Source organism: Salmo trutta, chromosome 19 (genome assembly GCF_901001165.1).
Source record: "Salmo trutta chromosome 19, fSalTru1.1, whole genome shotgun sequence".
In the NCBI taxonomy this organism is placed as follows: domain Eukaryota; kingdom Metazoa; phylum Chordata; class Actinopteri; order Salmoniformes; family Salmonidae; genus Salmo; species Salmo trutta.
In genome coordinates this window covers 43,265,055-43,292,933 of record NC_042975.1, presented here as the reverse complement: position 1 = coordinate 43,292,933, position 27,879 = coordinate 43,265,055, and the positions used below count along the sequence as shown (strand labels likewise).

At 42.0% G+C, this 27,879-nt stretch overlaps 1 protein-coding gene across 2 annotated transcripts in view; it reads right to left on the bottom strand.

Annotated features, from left to right (window-relative positions):
* The window catches only part of LOC115154643 (gamma-aminobutyric acid receptor subunit alpha-3-like), a 160,572-nt gene that overhangs the window by 35,935 nt on the left and 96,758 nt on the right, over positions 1-27,879 (bottom strand). For both annotated transcript variants that reach the window (XM_029701089.1, XM_029701090.1), the window contains exons 5-6: positions 24,543-24,763; positions 109-191 (exon numbers count right to left, since the gene is read on the bottom strand). In XM_029701089.1, coding sequence (XP_029556949.1) covers positions 109-191; positions 24,543-24,763 — 304 coding nt within the window. The remainder of the gene's footprint in view (positions 1-108; positions 192-24,542; positions 24,764-27,879) is intronic.

The window sequence follows — 27,879 nt, the reverse complement described above, 5'->3', positions numbered from 1 at the left end:
ACAACGGACCATTGCTTTACATGTAGATGTCCGATTTGATCTATGACCTCCATTTCTGTGATATCAGCTATGTGGACCTGATACAGATGTATATCTAGAGAGACTTACAGCTTCCAAACTTCAGAGGACAGGCGTGTGTATCCATGGGGAAATCCTCCAAGTGCATGGGACACTCAGCATGGATGGTCAGCCTGGTCAGAGAGGGAGAAAAACAACAAAGACATGTTAGTGACAGGCCTTAAACACTCCATGACACCTGTCACATGGCACCAACACATTCTGTACGTTAAAGCTTTATGTGTTGAGACATCCTTTTAATTTGCCAGATCCTGTTCAGTATCATTCTAAAGGGCAAAGCAGTGGCTCGCCCACTTCAATAACTTTTACTGCACACCATTCTGCACCATTCTTAGTCTCTCTACCTGTCACGCAGAGCTTCAGTAGAAACATGAATGACAGGGCCTTAGTCATTTTCCTCTGTATTTGAATACAGTAAGCATACACCACGCCTCCTTCGGGTCACCCAAGGTTGTCCTGCCCCCAATGGCAGGGGAATAGGAGCGGCAGGTAGCCTAGAGGTTAGAGTGTTGGGCCAGTGACCAAAAGATTGCTAGTTTGAATCCCCGAGTTGACAAAGGGAAAAATCTGTTGATGTGCCCTTGAGCAAGGCACTTAACCCTAATTGCCCTAGAGTTGCCTCTCAAGGGGAGTTGGGATATGCAAAAAACACATTTCCAATTCACACAGGCATATTTATATGTGTGAAACAGGACAAAAATAAGCACCAACCTAGATAATTAATATTATGGTTTGCCAGAGATAATCTGCTGTTCTGAGACTTCCCTGACATTTGGGTTTTGTTGAAAGGAGAATAGAGTAAGGGGGGGGGGGGGTTGATGTGAGTGAGGGGAACAGTCAGCATGTGCAGTCACATACTGTAGTGAGTCTGGCCATCAATGTGCCTGTTGAGGGCTACTACAGTATGTCTTGGTTGCCAGTGATTTGTCAGTTTTCTGATAAGGGAATTTATATGTTTAAGGTAATGACTAAAGAATTCCACCCTGAAATGTAATTATTAGATTATGTAACATGTATAATGAATAATTAGAGTGATAAACTTAAGTCCAATAAGGTTTGGTCGAGACAAGTAAGGGAGAGAAATGTATGTGTGTGACTAAGAAAATACAGAGGACAATTAAACTATTCATGACCTGACCTGGTTAGAACTCTAAGAAACTTACGACAGGAAAGGGAGTCCTGTCAAGGTCCCTCTAATCTCGGGAGGATAGAACTGCCAGCCTGGTATTGATAAACGAGGAATGAGGACTGTGGGAAAAGATACATCCCACCTACTGTTTGTATGTCTTTGTGTGCGTGGAAGTAGATGGGGTTGAGAGAACCAAACCTTTTGCAGAAGCTGAGTCTTTGCCTAATTATTATTAAACCCAGGGTCTTACAAACCTCGGGGATTGGTCAAAGCTTAAATAATTGTTAGTTATCATCATTGGGATTGAAAATTCTCATGACATTTTCCCATCAGCATAGCTCAAAACTCCCACTCCCTCCCCCCACTACTAAGGCCAGGGCCAGCCAGCCAGACAGCTCTGCAGACCTGTGGAGCAGCCAGACAGTCAGCTATGTGGTCTCCTGTAGCCTCCTCATCCAGTTGATTAGATATTGACGCGCTGATCCTCGGCACATCACCTACTCCACTACTGATGGAGGGAGCTCTGCAAATCAAGCAGCAGTGATGGGAGGAGACTGGCATCTGCCTGGGAGATCACATCTCACAACAGACAACGACAGAAACAGTACTGTACCATTCTCCTTACTAAGTCCCTTTTACCATTCCACATGACATGAATAATGGTGGACAATGAACATTACTTCAGAATGGCATGTCAATGACACTGTCTGGGTCCATAGTTCATTCTACCGGGACCTCCATCAGACAGTGGTGGAAATACAACTATGAGCCTTATGGGACCTCATCGTCACTAAGAATTAGAAAATACTTCTTCCTGAGCAATGACATAAGTATAGGCATTTGTATAGAAATGTACAGGTAACTGCCCAAATAAAGGAAACACCAACATAAAGTGTCTTAACAGGGTGTTGGACCACCACGAGCCAGAACAGCTTCAATGCACCTTGGAACAGATTATACAAGTGTCTGGAACTCTATTGGAAGAACGCGATTCCATCATTTGGTGTTTTGTTGATGGAAAACACTGTCTCAGGCGCTGCTGCAGAATCTCCCATAAGTGTTCAATTGGATTGAGATCTGGTGACTGAGACGGCCATGGCATATGGTTCACATCATTTTCATGCTCATCAAACCATTCAGTGACCACTCGTGCCCTGTGGATGGAGGCATTGTAACCCTAAGGTGGCATAGCCATGGTAGCCAGAATAATGGCCTGCCCAGCATTTCTATACATGACCCTAAGCATGATGGGATGTTAATTGCTTAATTAACTCAGGAACCACACCTGTGTGGAAGCACCTGCTTTCAATATACAGTTGAAGTTGGAAGTTTACATACACTTAGGTTGGAATCATTAAAACGATTTTCAACCACTCCACACATTTCTTGTTAAAAAACTATAGTTTTGGCAAGTCGGTTAGGACATCTACTTTGTGCATGACACAAGTCATTTTTCCAACAATTGTTTACAGACAGATTATCTCACTTATAATTCACTGTATCACAATTCCAGTGGGTCAGAAGTTTACATACACTAAATTGACTTTGCCTAAACAGCTTGGAAAATTCCAGAAGATGATGTCATGGCTTTAGAAGCTTCTAATAGGCTAATTGACATAATTTGAGTCAATTGGAGGTGTACCTGTGGATGTATTTCAAGGCCTACCTTCAAACTCATTGTCTCTTTGCTTGACATCATGAGAAAATCAAAAGAAATCAGCCAAGACATCAGAAAAAAAATCATAGACCTCCACAAGTCTGGTTCATCCTAGGGAGCAATTTCCAAACGCCTGAAGGTACAACGTTCATCTGAACAAACAATAGTACGCAAGTATAAACACCATGGGACCATGCAGCCGTCCTACCGCTCAGGAAGGAGACGCGTTCTGTCTCCTAGAGATTAACATACTTTAATGCGAAAAGTGCAAATCAATTCCAGAACAACAGCAAAGGACCTTATGAAGATGCTGTAGGAAACAGGTACAAAAGTGTCTATATCCACAGTAAAATGAGTCCTATATCGACATAACCGTGAAAGGCTGCTCAGCAAGGAAGAAACCACTGCTCCAAAACCGCCATAAAAAAGCCAGACTACGGTTTGCAATTGCACATGGCGACAAAGATGGTGCTTTAAGATGGTGCTTTTTGGAGAAATGTCCTCTGGTCTGATGAAACAAAAATAGAACTGTTTGGCCATAATGACCATCATTACGTTTGGAGGAAAAAGGGGGAGGCTTGCAAGCCGAAGAACACCATCCCAACTGTGAAGCACGGGGGTGGCAGCATCATGTTGTGGGGTGCTTTGCTGCAGGAGGGACTGGTGCACTTCACAAAATAGATGGCATCATGAGGAGGAAAATGATGTGGATATATTGAAGCAACATCTCAAGATATCAGAAAGGAAGTTAAAGCTTGGTCGCAAATGGATCTTCCAAATGGACAATGACCCCAAGCATACTTCCGAAGTTGTGGCAAAATGGCTTAAGGACAACATTGGAGTGAGCATCACAAAGCCCTGACCTCAATCCTATAGAAGATTTGTGGGCAGAACTGAAAAAGTGTGTGCGAGCAAGGAGGCCTACAAACCTGACTCAGTTACACCAGCTCTGTCAGGAAGAATGGGCCAAAATTCACCCAACCTATTGTGGGAAACTGACCTAAAACAAGGAATTTTTACCAGGATTAAATGTCAGGAATTGTGAAAAACTGAGTTTAAATGTATTTGGCTAAGGTGTATCCCTCATTTGCTCAAGTGATTCCTTTATTTTGGCAATTACCTACAGTATATATGGAATTGAGATATTCTTGCTTTGTACTGTCATTTGTTTTTGGAATACAATATACAGAAATGCATTCTGGGAAATAGTAACCATGAGAATAACAACAACATATTTTTTCACCACCTCCATTATGGTAGCAATAGATCAACACAGCACAGCTCCAATGTATTCCCCAACATTGTTAAAACCATAAAACCCATTGATTTCTATTTTGTGTCCTCTTCACTTTCACTAAAATGCAGCAGTTCAAGCTTTCAATTAACCCCGTGACCAAAGAAACTCAGAGCCTGCATGGTAAGACATCTTGTTGATTAAATACATCTTTACACTAGAGTCTAGTTGAACACTGCTGTGATGTTGAGCAATGGCCCTTACCCCCTGCCATCAAGATGTCAGCAATATTTCACAAAGTCTACATAGTACCACCACTCTTAAGTGTTTAATGAGATAAAGCATTTTACCTTCTGGGTAATCTTCAACCCTAATGGTTATGATGTTCTTGGCCTTGCAAAATAACTGTACTTGGAGGAAGATGAACACTATTGCTGACATTAATTAATGTCCTTCCTGTGTGCATGTGTGTGTGTGTGCGTGTGTGTGTGCGTGTGTGCGTGTGTGGGTGTGTGTGCCTGTCAGCCCGGGGAACCACAGCAAAAATGGCCTCACGGTGCCAACCCCTCCTTCTCCGGGTGCCGCCTCCTCCTCCCGAAAAAACAGCTGCATCGATCGCAGTGCCATCTCCAGAGCCTGTAGTACCTTGTCTCTGTCGGTGCTCCAGGGGGGCCTTGGAAGGAGCTGTGTGTTCCACTCCACCTACCTCAACCCCCCTTTATTTTAAAGTTCTCCTCCATACCTCACCAGCTCCTGAAAACTTCTCCTATTATACACTGTAATCTGTCCGGTGGAGTAGATGAGTCTGTATTGATGGAACTCGATTGCATTTCTAGCTAGTGGTCTGTTTGGCTGATTCCCAGCTTCTGGAGGACTTTCAGACTCTGCCTGTCAGCCTGTCAATCTATCACTTCCGCTCTCTTTGTAATAATAAGGTTTCACCTTGACATATACACCTCACAGAGAACAAATGGTCAAGTCACATGCTGACACTGGACCTTCGTCTGGCGCTGAGAGACATACACCTCCGCCTCTTCCTCCTCCGTGTGATGAGTGAGAAATCTACTGTCAGGTCCAGGGCGGATCGTTCATCACACTCTGGATCATGATCAATGAGTCTCCCTCTCCTGGTTGGGAATCCCTGGTGAGAACATACGCTACTCTAATGATGACACCTCCTCCTAAATTGGGGGAGAACCGTACCCCACCTACTCCATCTCCCCTTAAGGAAGACACCCTTGGGAGAGGAGGAGGAGGGGGGTTGACAAGAAAGAGGTGGAATATAAACGAGCTGTGAAGTTATATGGAAGGCTGTCATCTGTCAAGGTGACATTCAACCAGTCAAATGCAGCAGAATGGAGAATTGACCTTTTATCAAGGTCAACATATCCTAAATATTCTGCCCCAGAGTATACATAACCAGAGTGTAATTTCTGCTGAAGCCATTACATTTTTACAGTTCTACTCTACTCTAAAGCTGCAGTCAAGGCTCACAATATTACTATCCAGACAAGTATTTTTTTTTTACCACAGTGCTATTCCTTGGGTTCTGATGCCTGGTGCTGGGGTGTGTCTAGATCACAAGCTCTCATAGTTATAACAACACACGGCAATTAGCTAAAAGAGAAAATCTCCGTAATTACCGTTATCAACAATGACTTGAAGAAACGCTCTGAATCGCACAGTACTACTCTCGTACCACACAATTAATGTACTGCTACATTAGGCGACATCATATTATGGAATATGCATACTGAAATAGAGGTAGCTGTAAAGCATTATGGTGGTAACTATGGTGGTAACTAACATACAACCCCGACTGCGAACACAGAATCCAGTCTCTGCAAGGTTAGGGTAGGTAGGCCTAATGGCCGGCTAGCTCAAAGAGCTCCTATGTATTGTGTTGGTGTGCGTCAGGGCCTGGTTGCCTAGAAACCTGAGATAGGGCTGTATTTTTTGTCCACTTGAGCAACATGATTGTCCTTTACTATTGTGCTTCATTGAAAACATAAATGCTCTGCTCTCTCTGCCATGATTACCCTTCTGTATTGGAGACCAGAGGAAGAACACAATACGACTTTATTAACCCATTAAAACCGAAATTCTCAGGAAATGTTATTGCAATTCATGCCCTTGAACATGTTGTATACTGGAGAACATATAAAACACATTTTGTACAGTTATACAACCAGATGTCTAAAAGAGGAAACCATTTTCTTCTGGTCAGTGGTATAACAAGTTCATGCTGACATGACTTGCAGGGACATGAAGCCCTGAATGAACAGAGTCTATTCTGTAACTATTGTCAGCTCTGGTGAACTGCAAGTGTTCACATCAGCCCCCTTCACAACCGACTACTTCTGAACAGGAGCAAAAGGCCAGAGCAAAAGGCCACCCAAAATAGCTCTCTGTATCAGTGTTTAGAAAAGAGATTCAAACTAGAGATGACTTCAGATTCACAGTATTCTGTTGAACTACAGTAGAGTTTCTGGATGGTATTAAGACAAAGCTTTACAAGTATCATTGGCTCAGCTGGTACGTTTCCTCACATAAATTACACAGTGAGGTAAAAAGATGATATTGAGAGCAGAGAAAACATCCCAGCCTCCCTCTTACAGGACATAACCATGTCCTGTAAGTTAATACTTAAAAGATGGCGCCAACAGACATGGTCGCCATGTTTCTATCTCCTTGCCAACTTTGCAGTAATTATTTTTTGTTGTTATTATTTCTTACATTATTTGCTCAGAACGTTTCTTGTATTATTACCTACAGCCGAAAACAACTTTTGGATATTAGATCGGAGGTCACTCACCAGCATTTAGACAATAAATTTGACTTTCCTGAAATGGGTCCTTTATTTGAACTCACCCAGGCAATTCCATTCATCCTGGGGGCTGCTCCAAGACGCCGTCACCGGAGAAGAGGAATAAGGTCTGGGCTCCTAGTCAGACTCAGGAGGCGTGCATACCATCCACCAGTTCAGAGTATTTTACTCACTAACACTCAGTCTCTGGACAATAAAGTAGACTAGCCAGGGTGAGGATCTCCTTCCAGAGAGACATCAGGGACTGTATCATACTTTGCTTTACGGAATCTTGGCTTTCTCTGGATATACTGTCCCCGTCCATTCAGCCAGCGGGGTTCTCCGTCCTTTGCATGGACAAAAACTCTCCGGAAAAAGGAAAGGTGGAGGTGTATGTTTCATGATAAATTACTCATGGTGTGATTGTGGTAGCGTATAGGAACTCAAGTCCTTTTGTTCTCCCGATCTGGATTACCTCACCATAAAATGCAGACCGCAATACCTCCCTAGAGAATTTTCTCAAGGAGCTACACAGGACTTTGTGCAAACTGGAAACCGCATATCCTGAGGCTGCAATTATTGTAGCTGGGGACTTTAATAAAGAAAATCTGAGGAAAACACAACCAGAATTCTATCAACACATCTCCTGTTCTACTCGCACATCGAGAACTCTGGACCACCAAAAACTGTGGATAGATGGGAGCATCCGCACAATACTGAAATCGCAAAGTGTCACATTTAACCTCTGCAAAGTGACTGGGAACATAGACGTGTACAAACAGACCAGCTATGCCCTCCGTAAGGCAGTCAAAGAGGCAAATCGACAGTACAGGGACAAAGTGAGTCGTAATTCAACGGCTCAGACAAGAGACGACCGTAGGTGCCAGAGACTCCAGACAATCACAGATTATAAAGGGAAAGCCAGCCACGTCGTGGACACCAATGCCTCGCTCCCAGACAAGTTAAACACCTTCTTCGCACGCTTCGAGGAAAACACAGAGCCGCAGACGCGGGCCACCGCCCCTCACAAATTGAGGCTGTCCTGAGGGCAAAAAGGGATGCAACTCAATATTAGGAAGGCGTTGCTAATGTTTTGTACAGTCAGTGTATGTGTACGTGAGTTAACAATACAATTTGAATTGATTTAAACCAACGGCAACAAAAACAACAGAAGAGATCAAAACAAAAAGCTCCTTGATGATCTTTTTAGTATCTTGAGAATGTAAAATCAGGCTGAGCTGAGCTCAAGCACATGCCACCCTAATTATGAGGTGGCCGAGCAGCTAACAAAGCGTGAAATGTCCCGTTACAATATGTGTCAGTCACTGCTGTGGCCAAATGAGTGGCGACGTGGGAACCAACCCTCCCCATCCCATGTCCTCCATGCCCAGCGCTACCCTCCCTGAATGGCCTCATTAGCCCCTACCAATATCCCACTAAATGTCCGGAGGTGTGTCAATCAGAAGGCAGGCTGGAACACAGTAGAGACAGTTGAATTTGACTGTATTTCCATCTGTGTCAAGGTTACACATTCAAGCAGCAAAGCTATACTGCAGCAGCTAAGCCAAAGCCTCCTGTCACTATTCCTCTCTATGTAGCCCTTTCCTGCAGTCAATTGGCCAAATCACCCCCTAGTGGCCTCATGGGTGGAATGTTAGTAATATTTTCATAATTAATAAACATTTTTTATAATCCGCAGAAAATCTGCCGTTTCTATGTCAAACAGTTTTGTTATATTTCAGTCTTCTGTGATGTATATAAAGTGTAATATTAGGATGCAAACTCAAAATGGAGTACGTTTCAACTCTATATCTGACATGGTACAAGTGTCTTCTTTTTTAAGCCCATAACTATGTGTGTGAGGTGTATAGTTATGTTTCAAAGTAGATTTGTTAAAGACTACCAAGAATCACTCTGTGTGACCCTGATTTAGCCCACCGAAGTAAAGGTTAAATGCTCTACCTGGCGCTTTGGCTGCAGTATTGTCGCATCACGTCTCAATGAACATGCCCTTGTACAGGTTCACAAACAGTTAGTGGGTCCTTGTGTGTTTCTGAGTCCATTGCTCCTATTGGTGATGGTGACTATGAAACATAAATAGGATGCATGGGCTCTATGCTTCAGTGTACAAACATCATTAAAATGGACCCCTGGGCTCCAATTAGACAACACTCCTAGGAGGAGGATCCTATGGCAGCAGCGTTTAATATTATTTCGCCATTTTTCAGGACTTAAAAAAGCCACTGAGAATCTGTTTTATGGACCCAGAGATGCTTGACATCAGTTAGAGTACGAGAAAGTAATTCAACCTGAATCGGTGTGAAAACAAAAGATGAACTACCGTATTTACCCAGCGCAAAAACTCCTAATCCAATCACATGCAGCAAACACAGAGGAGAGAAGGTCAGACAGAAAATAATATTTTTATTTGTATGGCCCTAAACTCCACGCTGAAATCAATAAAGTACTTTCTTTCTTCTCAGCATATGTATGCTTATTATAGGCACTGTTAAAAGGAGAATTCTAGCAGCCAGAGGACTGCCTTAAAAGCCGTCAGTAAAAAGGCACTTTAAATGTCTATTAAACAATTGTCTCCCCCGGGACAAGAGTAGATACAAAAATCATTACTAGGAAGCCAGCTGACTCAGCGATATCTGGCACTACATGATTGTGTTGTCAGTCGTTCACAAGGATGCACACAAATTGTTTCTGAGGAGAAAACACATCACAATTATCAGCAGTGTTTGTATTTCAATTCCAACATTGTTTGTTTAGTTAGAGGCAATTATTTTTTGTATTTCTCCCTCTCTCATCTCATATGATATACTCATTATAATTATGCACAATACAGGAGAAGAAAACATGGAAGATTTCATTAGTTTTACGCATGAATCTAGGTTCAGACACAAGTACTACCATTGTTCCTAATGAGACAACCAGTGGAATTTATTGTTTACAGTACTTAAAGTAAGTACTAAAACATATCTATGGCTAAAATGGGATATATGCTGGGAGCTACGCTATGGGCCCAGTCTCTGGTTATGCACCACTTCATTCCCTACAATACTTTTCTGATCATGCAATTTCTGTACATTATTTAAACCATGCGCTGAATCTTTGTACTTGAACTTTTACTTTTAATGACTCACCCTTTCTGAACCCTTTCTGATCCCTTTCTGAACCCTTTCTGATCCCTTTCTGATCCTTTTCTGATCCTTTTCTGATCCCTTTCTGATCCCTTTCTGATCCTTTTCTGATCCTGTTCTGATCCCTTTCTGATCCCTTTCTGATCCTTTTCTGATCCTGTTCTGATCCCTTTCTGATCCCTTTCTGATCCCTTTCTGATCCCGTTCTGATCCCTTTCTGATCCTTTTCTGATCCTGTTCTGATCCCTTTCTGATCCCTTTCTGAACCCTTTCTGATCCCTTTCTGATCCCTTTCTGATCCCTTTCTGAACCCTTTCTGATCCCTTTCTGAACCCTTTCTGAACCCTTGTACTCAGTAGAGAAGGAGCAGATGGCAGGAAGGCCGGAGTGATAATGCCTGTTCCAAACCCCCGTCCCCGCCTGGCTACTGCTTCATACTGCTGACCCTGGTGAGGTGTCAATTGCAAGTGGCTAAATCAACAGGGATAACTGCAAAGTGTGGAGCTGGCATGCACTGAGAGAGGCAACAAACAGTACCCGCCCTCCAATTCCATCTGACATTCCAAGGCAGCTCTGTAGAGGTAACCGTAGGACCTCCATGTGCAACAGTTACTCACAGGCAGCAATTAACAGCAACAGTTGAAGTCAGAAGTTTACATACACTTAGGTTGGAGTCATTAAAACTCGTTTTTCAACCACTCCACATAATTTCTTGTTAACATACTATAGTTTTGGCAAGTCGGTTAGGACATCTGCTTTGTGTATGACACAGGTAATTTTTCCAACAATTGTTTTACAGACAGATTATTTCACTTATAATTCACTGTATCACAATTCCAGTGGGTCAGAAGTTTACATACACTAAGTTGACTGTGCCTTTAAACAGCTTGGAAAATTCCAGAAAATTATGTCATTGCTTTAGAAGCTACTGATAGGCTAATTAACATAATTTGAGTCAATTGGAGGTGTACCTGTGGATGAATTTCAAGGCCTAATTTCCTAACATCATGGGAAAATCAAAAGAAATCAGCCAAGATTTCAGAAAAAAATCATAGACCTCCACAAGTCTGGTTCATTCTTCGGAGCAATTTCCAAACACCTGAAGGTACCACGTTCATCTATACAAACAATAGTACGCAAGTATAAACACCATGGGACCACGCAGCTGTCATACCGCTCAGGAATGAGATTCGTTCTGTCTCCTAGAGATGAACGTACTTTGGTGCGAAAAGTGCAAATCAATCCCAGAACAACAGCAAAGGACCTTGTGAAGATGCTGGAGGAAACAGGTTCAAAAGCATCTATATCCACAGTCAAACGAGTCGTACATCGACATAACCTGGAAGGCCGCTCAGTAAGGAAGAAGCCACTGCTCCAAATCCGCCATAAAAAAGCCAGACTACGGATTGCAACTGCACATGGGGACAAAGATCGTACTTTTTGGAGAAATGTCCTCTGGTCTGATGAAACAAAAATAGAACTGTTTGGCCATAATGACCATCATTATGTTTGGAGGAAAAAGGGAGACGCTTGCAAGCCGAAGAACACCATCCCAACCGTGAAGCATGGGGGTGCTTTGCTGTAGGAGGGACTGGTGCACTTAACAAAATAGATGGCATCATGAAGAGGAAAATTATGTGGATATATTGAAGCAACATCTCAAGACATCAGTCAGGAAGTTAAAGCTTGGCCGCAAATGGGTCTTCCAAATGGACAATGACCCCAAACATACTTCCAAAGTTGTGGCAAAATGACTTAAGGACAACAAAGTCAAGGTATTGGAGTGGCCATCATAAAGCCCTGACCTTAATCCTATAGAAAATTTGTGGGCAGAACTGAAAAGTTGTGAGCGAGCAAGGAGGTCTACAAACCTGACTCAGTTACACCAGCTCTGTCATCAGGAATGGGCCAAAATTCACCCAACTTATTGTGGGAAGCTTGTGGAAGGCTACCCGAAAAGTTTGATCCAAGTTAAACAATTTAAAGGCAATGCTACCAAATACTAATTGAGTCTATGTAAACTTCTGACCCACTGGGAATGTGATGAAAGAAATAAAAAGCTGAAATAAATAATTCTCTCTACTATTATTCTGACATTTCACATTCTTAAAATAAAGTGGTGATCCTAACTGACCTAAGACAGGGAATTGTTACTAGGATTAAATGTCAGGAATTGTGAAAACTGAGTTTAAATGTATTTGGCTAAGGTGTATGTAAAGTTCTGACTTCAACTGTATATCTCTATACGTGTATTACGTCAGCAAGCTTAAATGACTAGAAATCCATGCCTGCCCTTAGACTATCTAACCCCTCATCTGCCCCTACGGTTGTCTTAACACCTCTTCTGTCTGGTCTGAGATGGTGAAGACATAACTATTGGCTCTGTGACAGGGCTTTGCCAACAGGCACCCAAACCGAGTGCCTGTTATAGCTCTGAACGTGCAATTAAATCCTAACCGCTGCTGCCCCCATATCGAGTGCTGGGCCAGGGCCAGGGGAGGGCTGAGGGGCTGTGGAGGGGACAGAGACAGAGACAGGGACAGGTAGTAAGAGCCAGGCTGAACAGGGCTCCTGGGCATACCACCACAGGTCTAATCCCAGGCTAACAAACTACAGTGGCTAGCTGCCTGAGCTGGATGGGAATGTCACCGGGAGGTAAAGGGGAACTTAAAAGAACCTAGAGAGTGCGGGAGGGAGGGAGGTACAGTATATAGGGAGGGGGCTGTACGAATCTCATGTAATGTATCCATTAAGTGTTGATAGGGCTCTATAATGTACTGTAATATTTTTTTTTAATTCACAGTAAAATATTGAGGAAAATGTAAAAGCACAGAGAATGATGGCAATTGCATTATACTCTCAGGAAATTCTGTCCTTCAGCGTTTTAAATAAGAATTTGAGAGGAGGCATTAGGTGCAAAATATATTGACGATGGTCATTAAATACTTGAAGAAGGCAGATGAACGAGTGACTGTACTTTTTCATTTAGTAAGAAATCCACAGAACTCGATCTGCATATGTCAAGAAACTCCTAAGGAAAAAGTACTCCTTGAAACAGTGAGAGGGCCCTAGATGAAGTGTCAGTCCCCCAGAGGGAGCGTAATCCATCCAGTCAACATGGAACATACAGTACAATTCAAAGGTTTGGACACACCTAATCATTCAAGGGTTTTTCTTTATTTTTACTATTTTCTACAGTGTAGAATAATAGTGAATACATCAAAACTATGAATTATCACATATGGAAACATGTAGTAACCAAAAAGGGGTTCAACAAATATTTTTCACCCTTTGCCTTGATGACAGCTTTGCACAATCTTGTCATTCTCTCAACCAGCTTCATGAGGTAGTCACCTGCAATGCATTTCAATGAACAGGTGTGCCTTGTTAAATTTGTAGAATTTCTTTCCTTCGTTTGTGCCAATCAGTTGTGTTGTGACAAGGTAGGGGTGGTATACAGAAGATAGCCCTATTTAGTAAAAGACTAAGTCCATATTATGGCAAGAACAGCTCAAATAAGCAAAGAGAAATGACAGTCCATCATTACTTCAAGATATGAAGGTCAGTCAATCCGGAACGTTTCAAGAACTTTTAAAGTTTCTTCAAGTGCAGTCGCAAAAACCATCAAGCGCTATGATGGAACTGGCTCTCATGAGGACCGCCACAGGAAAGGAAGACCCAGAGTTACCTCTGCTTCAGAGGATAAGTTCATTACATTTACATTTTAGTCATTTAGCAGACGCTCTTATCCAGAGCGAATTACAGTAGTGACTGCATACATTTCATTTCATGCATTTATTTATTTATTATTTTGTACTGGCCCCCCGTGGGAATGAAACCCACAACCCTGGCGTTGCACACACCATGCTGGCGTTGCAAACACCATGCTCTACCAACTGAGCCACAGGGAAGACATTAGAGTTACCGGTCTCAGATTGCAGCCCAAATAAATGCTTCACAGAGTTCAAGTAACAGACACATCTCAACATCAACTGTTCAGAGGAGACTGCGTGAATCAGGCCTTCATGGTCTAATTGCTGCAAAGAAACCACTACTAAAGGACACCAATAAGAAGAAGAGACTTGCTTTGGCAAAGAAACACGAGCAATGGATATTAGACCAGTGGAAATATGTCCTTTGGTCTGATGACTCCAAACTTTTGATTTTTGGTTCCAACCGCTGTGTCTTTGTGAGACACAGAGTAGGTGATTGATCTCCGCATGTGTGATTCCCACCCTGAAGCATGGAGGAGGAGGTGTGGTGGTGCTTTGCAGGTGACACTGTCACGTGATTGATTTAGAATTCAAGGCACACTTAACCAGCATGGCTACCACAGCATTCTGCAGCGACACGCCATCCCATCTGGTTTGCGCTTAGTGGGACTATCAATTTGTTTTTCAACAGGACAATGACCCAACACACCTCCAGGCTGTGTAATGGCTATTTAACCAAGAACAAGAGTTATGGAGTGCTGCATCAGATGACCTGGCCTCCACAATCACCCGACCTCAACCCAATGGAGATGGTTTGGGATGAGTTGGACCGCAGAGTGAAGGAAAAGCAGACAACAAGTGCTTAGCATACTATGTGGGAACTCCTTCAAGACTGTTGGAAAATCATTCCAGGTGAAGCTGGTTGAGAAAATGCCAAGAGTGTCCAAAGCTGTCATCAAGGCAAAGGATGGCTACTTTGAAGAATCTCAAATATAAAATCTAATTTGATTTGTTTAACAGTTTTTTGGTTAGTACATGATTCCATGTGTTATTTCATAGTTTTGATGTATTCACTATTATTCTATATTGTAGAAAATAGTCAAAATCTAGAAAAACCCTTGAATGAGTAGGTGTGTCCAAACTTTTGTCTGGTACTGTATGTGATACCTGCAGCATGTGGGCTGTAAGTATGGAGCTCCCTCAAGCACATCCATTACACGTGCACATCTGCAGAAACGTGACAATGGCGACTGGCTGCTCATGGGGTTGCAGCTGCATCGTTATCGTCTCCTCTCTACTTTTTGTAAGTTCAAACAACAAAATAAAGAATGCATGATAGTGAAAAATTACAAAAAGGAACCGACACATATTTTAGCCCCATCAAAACCATCATCATCAACATCATCATCATTAAAATGGACATTATCCTTGGAAAAAATGACAAGGGCCTTAGACTGATCATCTAAATAGACGAATGTGCCTTATTTGTAGTTATGCACACATTCATTGCTTCACTACATGATTACAGATTGGAACAGTGAGATGTCTGGGACAGATGAGACAGTACTGGAGGACGAAGAGGTCATGGTGGGTGTGAGATGGGGGGGTGTAAATGGAGACACAGCTCTCCTCGCTACTGCTGGCTAGTGGGAGGGTCAGAGCTCACCTATTTATTTCAGTTTTACATTGCACCATCCCATCCCAAAAAGACAACATATAGACAGACAGGTCATAAAGGTAGCAGTGTTGACTGCCTCCAGCCAATACCTGTCCTTGTGGAGCCAATCTGTGCTGAATCAGGCCAGTAACGGCCTGGCTGTGTGGGAAGGCTGAAGCCAACCTCATAACAAGCACTGTGACTTTGGCCCGGCCTTTGATGAGACTGCACCACGCTGTCCATTTCACCAAACAAAACCACAATCAGTGTGTCTGTTGTTCTTCTTGTGTCTTGGCATATTGATCCCCCCTCTAATCTCTCTCTCTCTCTCTCTCTCTCAGCGCGCTGCCTGCCCCTGCCTCTACTGCTGAAATGCTTACTGCTGCAGAATCTGCCTGTTTCGTTTTAGAAGCTCTAGTACTGTTTGTGGCAGGACAATGATGAAATGCTACTATGGAAATAGGAAAAACTCTAGAAAGTATAACCCAAAGTAGGATTCCGTTTCAGAAAACTGTGGTTGGGACATTCCCTTCATTCACTAGACTGATTAAAACAGGACAGTCTTCAAGATGTGTGTCATAATGGCGTCATAAAAGTGAAAGGACACTAACAAGGTATTGGCTGAACTCAATATATATGGCTTTGACTTGACCTTAGGAAGAAGATAACAAAGTTAATTGAGACAACGTAACAATTACATGCAGAAGCAGTTGAAAAGAAACAAATTCATTTGACCAGTGGTGTGGTGGAGCGAAAATGACGAAGTGAATGTTAGCTGTACAGAAAGTTTGCCAATTAAGCGGAAAATAAACACAATCGTGGTGAATTTCAGCTAACTACTCAGTAAACACATAGTATAACTGTTTTACTATCATTCTATTCATTGAAAAGTTTTTCAAATGACCTACAGCCACTTTATTACTTGATTTCCCGACCGCTGGTCACAATTTTAATGCTAATCCTGTAGGATCAACAATGGTGCTGGTCCAATGAATTTGTTTATTTTCAAACGCTGCCACGTGGAATTATTATTTTGTCTTAAACCTGTATTTTTTGGAGGACCTAACCTGACCTAGCCTGAACTTGACAATGCCCATAGGACTTGGCAAGAGAGTACAAACAGATTGGCACTCAGGCTACGCTTGACCTGCCATACTAGTTTAACGAATTACAAATGACCAAACAATGGCATGACAGAAGATCTGAGAGTACACAGTATAAACCAACCACTCCAAAAAATAAACAACAACTAAGAACTGAAGTTTGGCAACAAACCAGATGGAAATGCAGAACTTTATAGTACTTCTCATTTCACCAGGGCCTTATGTGAAGACAGGAAGGGAGCTCTTTGTTTTCTGTCATAGCTAAGAGGATGCATTTGAGTCAGATGAGCTCACAGGGCTGGATGCTATAGAAGTGTAATCTATCTTTTGTATCAGTCACATTAACCGCAGGCAGTTTCTGCACACAGTACTCTTTAATTCATGAAAACATAATGAACTCTCCATAAAATGCTGTTGGAGACAACTGCAGCCTGTCTTTAAGACATAACTGGTAGCACTGTGGAGGGCAAGGCACTCTATGAAAAAAAACTGCTTCTGAGAAACAGCAATATCCAGTCCAGGATCTATTATTAAACCCCCTCTCTCTGCTTTCACAATGCCAACACACAATGCCGCCACTAAACAGCTACAATACACTGCAATACAGGGACAAACGATGACATCACACGCTTTAGAAGGCTTTCTGAAAGATTGCATGTGTCAAAACGGCACTTTTCAACCCGCTAAGTAAACATATTATACAACTTAAGTGTTTCATTATGTTGTAAAGCATAAGGGTTCTGGTTTGGTAGTGGCACCGGATCAGATGTAGATTCAGTAGCACGACTGCATGTGCTAAGATAGGGAAAGGGGGATACCTAGTCAGTTGTACAACTGAATGCATTCAACTGAAATGTGTCTTCCGCATTTAACCCAACCCCTCTGAATCAGAGCGTGCATATGCAAGAGTCACTGACACGTACGGTGGACATGGTAAAGATGGGGACACCTCTAACAACACACTGAACATTTTCAGGGAAAATCATGCTTGAATAGTGTAAGAATATAAGTAGCAGTATTGCAAGAATGTATGATGCTATTTCCTTGTTTTGTTTTGTTTTTCTAAAGGCAAGATACACTGAGCTCTTTCCATGACGTAGACTGACCAGGTGGATCCAGGTGAAAGCTATGATCCCTTATTGATGTCACCTGTTAAATTCACTTCAATCAGTGTAGATGAAGGGGAGGACATGTGACAGGTTAAAGGAAATACTCATAGCCTGTTATACATTAAAAAGTATTAGTAAGTTCATAGTATGTGAGGATCTTAAAACATCTAAGGTTAAAAAGATCATGCATTCTGTATTAGTTGATAGAGATGGATAACATTCATATAATTGTGTTAAAAAGTTAAAATCCATCAAGCGTACAAAGGGTAAGAATTGTAAAAGGAATGTGTAAACGTTATATTGATTACTTTATTTTGTGGTGCCTAATTGAAGGGGAAAAGTGTTCATCTGTGATCTACTAAATGCTCTTAATCTATGAGCCTGAGATCGATTGCTCTGGTCTCCGCCCAAGTTCGCGGGGAAATCGCGGTCTTTTCCTTATTACAGTAAAAGTTCTCAGTGAGGGAACAATACCGTATCACTCTCGTGATTATTTCTCCCCTTTTTCAGGTACGTTATTGATGATAAAACAGAGTCATTAACTCGTAACATGTCAAGAGTGTTTAAGGTGTGTCTTAGTAACATCTTGAGGAAGTTAGAGTTAAGTTTGCTAAGAGTAATATGAGCCCTGCTCGGTTGCAGCGAAGGCTAGCTTCGTACTGAGAGTAGCTGCCATTTTATGTCGATCGTGAATGAACATGTGCGTTGTTAATAAGATATTTTGCGGTGTTATTTGTATAATGGTTTTTCAAACACTTTATTGACTGTTGATAAATTGAGTTATGGTTTACTGAGTTAAAGCGTTGTGCTTGACAGTTATATTGAAATTAGTATATGTTTCAGTGAATTACAGTGTATACTGTTGTGACTTGAATAAGCCTTGTACCCTACAACACTAGCTCTTTCCTGTAGATCTGTTTTGTAAAATGTGTTACCTTGGTAAAATGATTGCAGTAAAAGTTCTCAGTGAGGGAACAATACTGTATCACACTCGTGATTATTTCTCCCCTTTTTCAGGGGCGTAACAGAGACAGGTTAAAGAAGGATTTTTAAGCCTTTTAGACAATTGAGACATGGATTGTGTATGTGTTCCATTCAAAATATTTGAACGGGGTATGGTAGTAGGTGCCAGGTGCACCGGTTTGAATGTGTCAAGAACTGCAACGCTGCTGGGGTTTTTCACGCTCAACAGTTTCCTGTGTGTATCAAGATGGTTCACCAGGCAAAGGACATCCAGCCAACTGGACACAACTGTGGGGAGCATTGGAGTCAACATGGGCCGGTATCCCTGTGGAATGCTTGACACCTTTTAGAGTCCATGCCCTGACAAATTGAGGCTGTTCTGAGGGCAAAAGGGGGTGAAACTCAATATTAGGAAAGTGTTCTGAACGTTTAGTACACTCAGTGTACAGTGAGGGAAAAAAGTATTTGATCCCTTGCTGATTTTGTACGTTTGCCCACTGACAAAGAAATTATCAGTCTATAATTTTAATGGTAGGTTTATTTGAATAGTGAGGGACAGAATAACAACAAAAAAATCCAGAAAAATGCATGTCAAAAATGTTATAAATTGATTTGCATTTTAATGAGGGAAATAAGTATTTGACCACCTCTCAATCAGAAAGATTTCTGGCTCCTAGGTGTCTTTTATACAGGTAACGAGCTGAGATTAGGAGCACACTCTTAAAGGGAGTGCTCCTAATCTCAGTTTGTTACCTGTATAAAAGACACCTGTCCACAGAAGCAATCAATCAATCAGATTCCAAACTCTCCACCATGGCCAAGACCAAAGAGCTCTCCAAGGATGTCAGGGACAAGATTGTAGACCTACACAAGGCTGGAATGGGCTACAAGACCATTCCCAAGCAGCTTGGTGAGAAGGTGACAACAGTTGGTGCGATTATTTGCAAATGGAAGAAACACAAAAGAACTGTCAATCTCCCTCGGCCTGGGTTCTCCATGCAAGATCTCACCTCGTGGAGTTGCAATGATCATGAGAATGGTGAGGAATCAGCCCAGAACTACACGGGAGGATCTTGTCAATGATCTCAAGGCAGCTGGGACCATAGTCACCAAGAAAACAATTGGTGACACACTTCGCTGTGAAGGACTGATATCCTGCAGAGCCTGAAAGGTCCCCCTGCTCAAGAAAGCACATATACATGCCCGTCTGCAGTTTGCCAATGAACATCTGAATGATTTAGAGGACAACTGGGTGAAAGTGTTGTGGTCAGATGAGACCAATATGGAGCTCTTTGGCATCAACTCAACTCGCCGTGTTTGGAGGAGGAGGAATGCTGCCTATGACCCCAAGAACACCATCCCCACCGTCAAACATGGAGGTGGAAACATTATGCTTTGGGGGTGTTTTTCTGCTAAGGGGAGAGGACAACTCCACTGCATCAAAGGGATGATGGACGGGGCCGTGTACCATCAAATCTTGGGTGAGAACCTCCTTCCCTCAGCCAGGGCATTGAAAATGGGACGTGGATGGGTATTCCAGCATGACAATGATCCAAAACACACGGCCAAGGCAACAAAGGAGTGGCTCAAGAAGAAGCACATTAAGGTCCTGGAGTGGCCTAGCCAGTCTCCAGACCTTAATCCCATAGAAAATCTGTGGAGGGAGCTGAAGGTTCGAGTTGCCAAACGTCAGCCTCCAAACCTTAATGACTTGGAGAAGATCTGCAAAGAGGAGTGGGACAAAATCCCTCCTGAGATGTGTGCAAAGCTGGTGGCCAACTACAAGAAACGTCTGACCTCTGTGATTGCCAACAAGGGTTTTGCCACCAAGTACTAAGTCATGTTTTGCAGAGGGGTCAAATACTTACATAACATTTTTGACATGTGTTTTTCTGGATTTTTTGTTGTTATTCTGTCTCTCACTGTTCAAATAAACCTACCTTTAAAATTATAGACTGATCATTTCTTTGTCAGTGGGCAAACATACAAAATCAGCAGGGGATCAAATACTTTTTTCCCTCACTGTATATAGCATATTGGCTCTATAAACTCTGTGATGCATGAAATAGTAATCTCCAAAAACCTTCCCAATGAAATGTTGACTGCAAAGTAGGTCTACCTGGCAGACGATATCATGGTGGTTTGTGTCAATTGGGTGCATACTCTGCCATCACATATGCAGTGCAGAAACCTGACAGAAACATTGCTAGCCTAACACAAATGTACTGTGACTAAAACTCGGCTGGGACATGCTTTCAATGGTGTTCTCAAACATCTGACACCAATATACTGGATTAGGGGGGTACCCTGACTGGGACTCCAACCCTGGTCCCTGTGACTGTCAAACCAAAGCCATTATACTGTCACAATCCTCGCTATATGAGTCATGATACAATTCCTACCAAGTGGGTTAACCCTATTGGCACAATGCACAGGGCATTTGCCTTTCACGCCAGTGACCTGGATTCACTTCCTTGTCCTGCCATTTGCTACACTGGTGTCAGAAGTGGGAATACCAAAAGGCTAAAATCTTTTGGTGAGGTCCCTTGGTTTTTTAATGGATTGTATTTTTTTGCAGGCTACATTATTATATATATTTTTTTAAATATGCAGGCTAATGAATATTGCATTATTGTTTACAAGTGAGTACAATTCTACTCTAGGCTGGAAAACTGCAGTGAAAATGTAATTTGAATAATGGCGCAAAAGCTCTGTTATTTGAATGTTTCATTCCATTTGGATCCGTTGTGGGTCTGCACTCGACAGATGATAAGGTGTAGAATGCCACAGTACAGGACAGTCTGGCTGTATTTTTACTTCTGATACTGATGCACTGTCTGTTGCCAATCATCATTCTCCCAAGTCATCCTATATAATGTGGCCACACAGCAGGTACAGTTATTCAGGAAAGCTTAATGCGCGCTCTACCTCCTTTCCGATACGAGCGACTATTCCTCGACCTCGAACGTAACGCTTCAATATAGCCTAAATGTAATTTAACATTTTAAATGTATTATGCATTTTATAGTAAGTGTGGAATAAACAAAACCAGTGACAATGTTTTAATTTGATTAAGCTCCTGTAGGCTACCTGCGCACGTTAATCTACTTCACTCCAATACCAGCATCAATTCAATAAATTGGTTTAATTATTATTATTTAACTAGGCAAGTCAGTTAAGAACACATTCTTATTTACAATGACAGCCTACCGGTCTACCGCCGTGTTCAGGGGCAGTCAACAGACTTTTACTTTGTCAGCTCAGGGATTCGATCCAGCAACCTTTCATTTTTGTCAGTACTGGCCAACGCTCTAACCACTAGGCTACCTGCCACCCCATGGAATGAAAAGAGACATTTGTTAGAAAACACCAAAAGGTTTAATGACATTCAGAGCTTGTCAAGCCACGTCTTAGATACTTAGTAGGGAGGGATGAATTTTCTGTTTGTCGAGATTGACATACTCTATTTATCTATTCTATTTGATTGTGGTGTTGAAAACGTAAACCATGATGAAGCTTTCGAAGTCGGTAATCGGTATGCGGTTATGTGTTGGTTGTGTGTGGTGCATTGGTACAGAAACCTGTAGGTGGAACATTTGTTGCATATAGATTTCCCCCTAGCTGATCATTGTTTGCAGCTGGCTCTGATCGTAGTGTAATGGCAGGGAGAGTGAGCTCATCCGTGGTGTTCGGCGAAGTGGCCAGCTCGATTTGGTCAAGGAAATATCCACGTTTATAAACACATGGTTGCTACAATTATTTTTATTTGTGGTGATAATCCCTATTTGGCAGTTCGATTTATGGAGGGGGGCGGGTGTGACATTTGTTTTTACAGTACAAGGGGAGGGTCATGTGAAAATATTTTGATTGTCGGAGGGGAACACGTTTCGTAGTGTCCCTAAATTGCCTGCCCTTGGCGTTTCCTAAAACATTGGAAATTATTTTAAATTAATAATGAAATGAATACTAACAATGAAATGAATAATACAATGAAATTAATACAGTATACTGATGTCCACGTGTAATAGCCCCAGAAACTATTTATAAAATAGTATTTTTGTATCTTGTTTGCCTTAATGCAGTGTCTAGAATAGCCAAAAAGCCCTTGATAGCAACTTGTCTTGCAACACGCTACCTTTGCTTGCAAATGAAGAAGTGACAGGCCCTTTAATAATCAATCCAAATCCAAATGTTATTCTTAGCCTCAGGAGAATCACAGTCACATCAAATGAACTCATAATAAGGGACCCAGCTGGGAAAATAATGGCGTTCCATGACTCTTTCAATGTGAAAACTGCAGCATTAAATTCACAGGTAAATGAACTACCCCAATAAGAGCTACCCTAATTATCAGCCAGAGTCCCTATGGACAACTGTCCTTACTATATGAAGAGCCCTGCTTCTATTCAGATGTTAAGGGTTATACAGTGCATTCGGAAAAGCATTTGTTACGTTACAGCCTTATTCTAAAATGAATGACATTATTTTTGTTCCTCGTCAATCTACACACAATACCCCATAATGAGAAACAATATTCTCTGGTCTGATGAAACCAAGATTGAACTCTTTGGCCTGAATGCCAAGCGTCGCGTCTGGAGGAAACCTGGAACCATCCCTACGGTGAAGCATGGTGGTGGCAGTATCATGCTGTGGGGATGTTTTTCAGCAGCAGGGACTGGGAGACTGGTCAGGATCGAGGGAAAGTAGAACGGAGCAAAGTACAGACAGATCCTTGATGAAACCCTACTCCAGAGCGCTCAGGACCTCAGACTGGGGCGAAGGTTCACATTCCAACCTTACAACGACCCTAAGCACACAGCCAAGACAAAGCAGGAATAACTTCTCTGGAGATACCTGAAAATAGCTGTGCAGTGACAGAGCTTGAGAGGATCTGCAGAGAAGAATGGGAGAAACTCCCCAAATAGAAGTGTGCCAAGCTTGTAGCGTCATACCCAAGAAGACTCGAGGCTGTAATCGCTGCCAAAGGTGCTTCAACAAAGTACAGAATAAAGGGTCTCAATACTTATGTAAATGTGATATTTCAGATGTTTTGTTATTTTATTAAATTGCAAAAAAATATATATATGTTGTTGCTTTGACATTATGCGTTATTGTGTGTAGATTGATGAGAGATTATTTTTTTTTAAATCAATTTTCGAATAAGGCTGTAGTGTAACATTTAATGTGGAAAAAGTCAAGGGGTCTGAATAATTTCCGAATGCACTGTATATCAAGAAATTCAGAAGCAATACTTGATGAGGAGACAGAGTGGCGGCAGTTAAGTGCTAAAACATTTCTTGCTGCTACAGGTATCTTAAATAAGCAATACAATTTTACTCAAGCTTGTTGAGGATGTCCAAACAGCTACATAGTACACAGTAGACTGGCTGAGTGATTACTGATTGTCAGGACAAAGAGTACTTTGAACATCATAGTTACAATCCTCTGAACAAAAGAGTGTGGCTAGAGGAGCTTAGTTACACCATGGCTGCCTCCATGAAGCATGTGCTGTGTCAGACTGGATTCAGGGAGAGACCACTCAGTCCCCTGGCAGTCAGACACATTGCTCTGGATAGCTCCTGGCCCAGACATCCACTATTCAATTATCACCTTCATTCATCAAAGCACCTCTGTGCGCAGGTCATTCCACTAGCTGGCCTCAGGCCTACTCGCCCACCTCAAACTCCTGTCGCCCACCTCAGACTCCCCTAACTCAGATAACATTACACAAGATGGAGACCATGCCCTCTCTGCTAGCCAGCCGTCTACCAAATGTGCATTGTCAGGAGATTTTTTTTGTGTGGTAACTGAGTAACGGGATGAGTGTGGTGGTGGCGGTGTTTGGTCAGACAGTGGTGGTGGGTGGTAGTGGAGTATGCAGCGGGCCAACATCATTTTGAAAGTATCCAATCTTGGTACTATGGGTGAATAAAGGGTAATGGCTCACCTCATAGTGTAAAGCAGGGTACCGTTGTCCACCAGTCGTAGAAGTTTGTTGGGCGTGGTCATGTTGTGGGCCACAGATTTCTTCCCGTTGTGGAAGAAGGTGTCTGGAGTCCAGATCTTACTGGCCAGGAGGTTGTTAAGAGGCAGGACCTGCATGGGCCCGTCGAACTTCAGCCTCTCATCCCTCCAGCTCTGACGGAAGAACACATCGATGGTGTACTCCTGGGAAAAGACGGAGAGAATAAGTCTGTTTATAAGGTAAGAATTTACAATCAAATATGAATCTAATATTCAGCATCTCCCGTAAGAGCTGCAAATGGAAAGACTGTTCGCTGTCCTGGTAGGTACAGTATATTGTCAGTATATTGTCAGTTATGGCCTTGACTAGCAGAGAGTTGAGTTCCCTCCCAACAACACGCACAGACGTCAATAATGCATCATGCATTTTATTTGAAGGGGAAAACAGCCTTGTCAATGCGGGATCCTCGAGGCGTCCTTCAGAGTTCATACTCCAATGATTGCGTTTTCACAGCTGTCGCCGGCGGGATAAAACATGCCTTTTCCAAGAGTTATCTCTCTGACCATATTGCCAAACACGTAACAAGGGACAGTGTCCCCGATAAACCTCTCTAAGTTCAGAGAGTAATCTCGTGCCGTTAGTGGCTGCTGGTGAAGCAGGGGAGTGGCCTCACTCTTCTATTCCTCAGATGTTTCTTCCATTCTGATAGGATTTTCCATAGGTATTAAAATGTCATAAACTAATCGCCTATAATCTCAGCTTCATTTAGACTTTGGCTGTTTTACGAAATGGTCACCAGCATATTTAGAACGAATGGTGTAGTGATGTTTTTCATTGTAAATTCATGTCATAATGAACAGGACGATGAACAAACAGGAACATCAAATAATAGTAATCAAGTCTACACCAAGACATACACCCAGGCCACAATAATGCCTGTCAGCAACAATGTAGCAATCTGTCCCCTGCCAGCCACTACAGGAATGGCACATATTATATACGTTTCCATCAAGGACCCTGAAATAAAGCAGCAACAATTCATGGCACAAAATAAGTGCATGAAATGCACAGAAACATACTAACCAATAAGAGTCTAAGCCCGGTCTAAGCTGGGGCAGGGGTACTACCAAGCTATATGGAATTGTTTTAAGGTCATTCCAAGTTACCAAGTTTGTTATGAAGTGTTTAACGTATATATGAGAGATATAAGAAAGATCAGGAAACATTTGTTATTTTTTTATATGTATTTAACCCTTATTTTCCGGCACTAAACAGTCTAAGCCCTGTCTAACCCGGAGCGGGTGGAGTGTCTACTAATCTATATGGAACTGTTTTAAGAAGGTCATACCAAGGATCATTTTGATATTTGATTTATAATTTTAAGACCCCATGAAGTATAAAAAAAATATTTTAAAAGAATTTGACGAGAAAAAATATACTTGGCCTTCCTGCTATTAGCCCATACAAACGCATTGGATAACAAATCAAAATTAAATCAAATTTTATTGGTCACATACACATATTTAGCAGATGTTATTGCGGGTGTATCGAAATGCTTGTGTTAGATACTACCGCACTGTTGGAGCTAACAATTCACAACAACACAAACAAATGTAAAAGTAAAATAATGGAATTAAGAAATAAGAGATTCATATGCAACAACAGATAGTCCCCCCAAAATATCTAAAATAAGTTTGTTCTGAAATGTCTATCCTACAGTTGAAGTGGAAGTTTACATACACCTTAGCCAAATACATTTAAACTCAGTTTTTTGTGACGGCCACTCCAATACCTTGACTTTGTTGTCCTTAAGCCATTTTGACATAACTTTGGAAGTATGCTTGGAGTCATTGTCCATTTGGAAGACCCATTTGCAACCAAGCTTTAACTTCCTGACTGATGTCTTGAGATGTTGCTTCAATATATCCACATAATTTTCCTTCCTCATAACGCCATCTATTTTGTGAAGTGCACCAGTCCCTCCTGCAGCAAAGCACCCCCACAACATGATGCTGCCACCCCCGTGCTTCATGGTTGGGATGGTGTTCTTCGGCTTGCAAGCCTCTCCCTTTTTCCTCCAAACATAACGATGGTCATAATGGCAAACAGTTCTATTTTTGTTTCATCAGACCAGAGGACATTTCTCCAAAAAGTACGATCTTTGTCCCCATGTGCAGTTGTAAACCGTAGTCTGGCTTTTTTATGGTGGTTTTGAAGAAGTGGCTTCTTCCTTGCTGAGCAGCCTTTCAGGTTATGTCGACACAGGACTCGTTTGACTGTGGATATAGATACTTTTGTACCTGTTTCCTCCAGCATCTTCACAAGATCCTTTGCTGTTGTTCTGGGATTGATTTGCACTTTTCGCACTAAAGTACGTTAATCTCTAGGAGACAGAACGCAGCGCCTTCTAGAGCGGTATGACGGCTGCGTGGTCCCATGGTGTTTATACTTGCATACTATTGTTTGTACAGATGAACGTGGTACCTTCAGGCGTTTGAAAATTGCCCCCAAGGATGAACCAGACTTGTGGAGGTCTACGATTTTTTTCTGAGGTCTTAACTGATTTCTTTTGATTTTCCCATGATGTCAAGCAAAGAGACAATGAGTTTGAAGGTAGGCCTTGAAATACATCCACAGGTACACCTCCAATTGACTCAAATTATGTCAATTACCCTTTCAGAAGCTTCTAAAGCCATGACATCATTTTCTGGAATTTTCCAAGATGTTTAAAGGCACAGTCAACTTAGTGTATGTAAACTTATGACCCACTGGAATTGTGATACAGTGAATTATAAGTGAAATAGTCTGACTGTAAACAATTGTTGGAAAAATTACTTGTGTCATGCACAAAGTAGATGTCCTAACCGACTTGCCAAAATTATAGTTTGTTAACAAGAAATTTGTAGAGTGGTTAAAAAACGAGTTTTAATGACTCCAACCTAAGTGTATGTAAACTTCCGACTTCAACTGTATATCTGAGAGATATAAGAAAGATCAGAAAACATGTTTATTTTTTTTACTAAACAGTCTCTATATATACAGTACTTCCATTAACTTTTTTGACTGGTACCGGGAGACCTTCAGAGGAGTATTGTGAGGCCTGTGGGCGTCCTAGAGAAAAACATGTACATGTTCATGAGGGTCTCACCTTTACACGGAGGGGTCATATTAGTGTCTAGCCCAAACTGTTCGGACGCTATAGACAGAAGTTGGCAGATCAGCTGTACCGACTTCAGTGGAGTCCCACGCTTGTGGAGGTCGTAGAGCAAAATGGAGAACACCATCATGTTCGTGAGAGCCTCATCTTTCCATAGAGGGA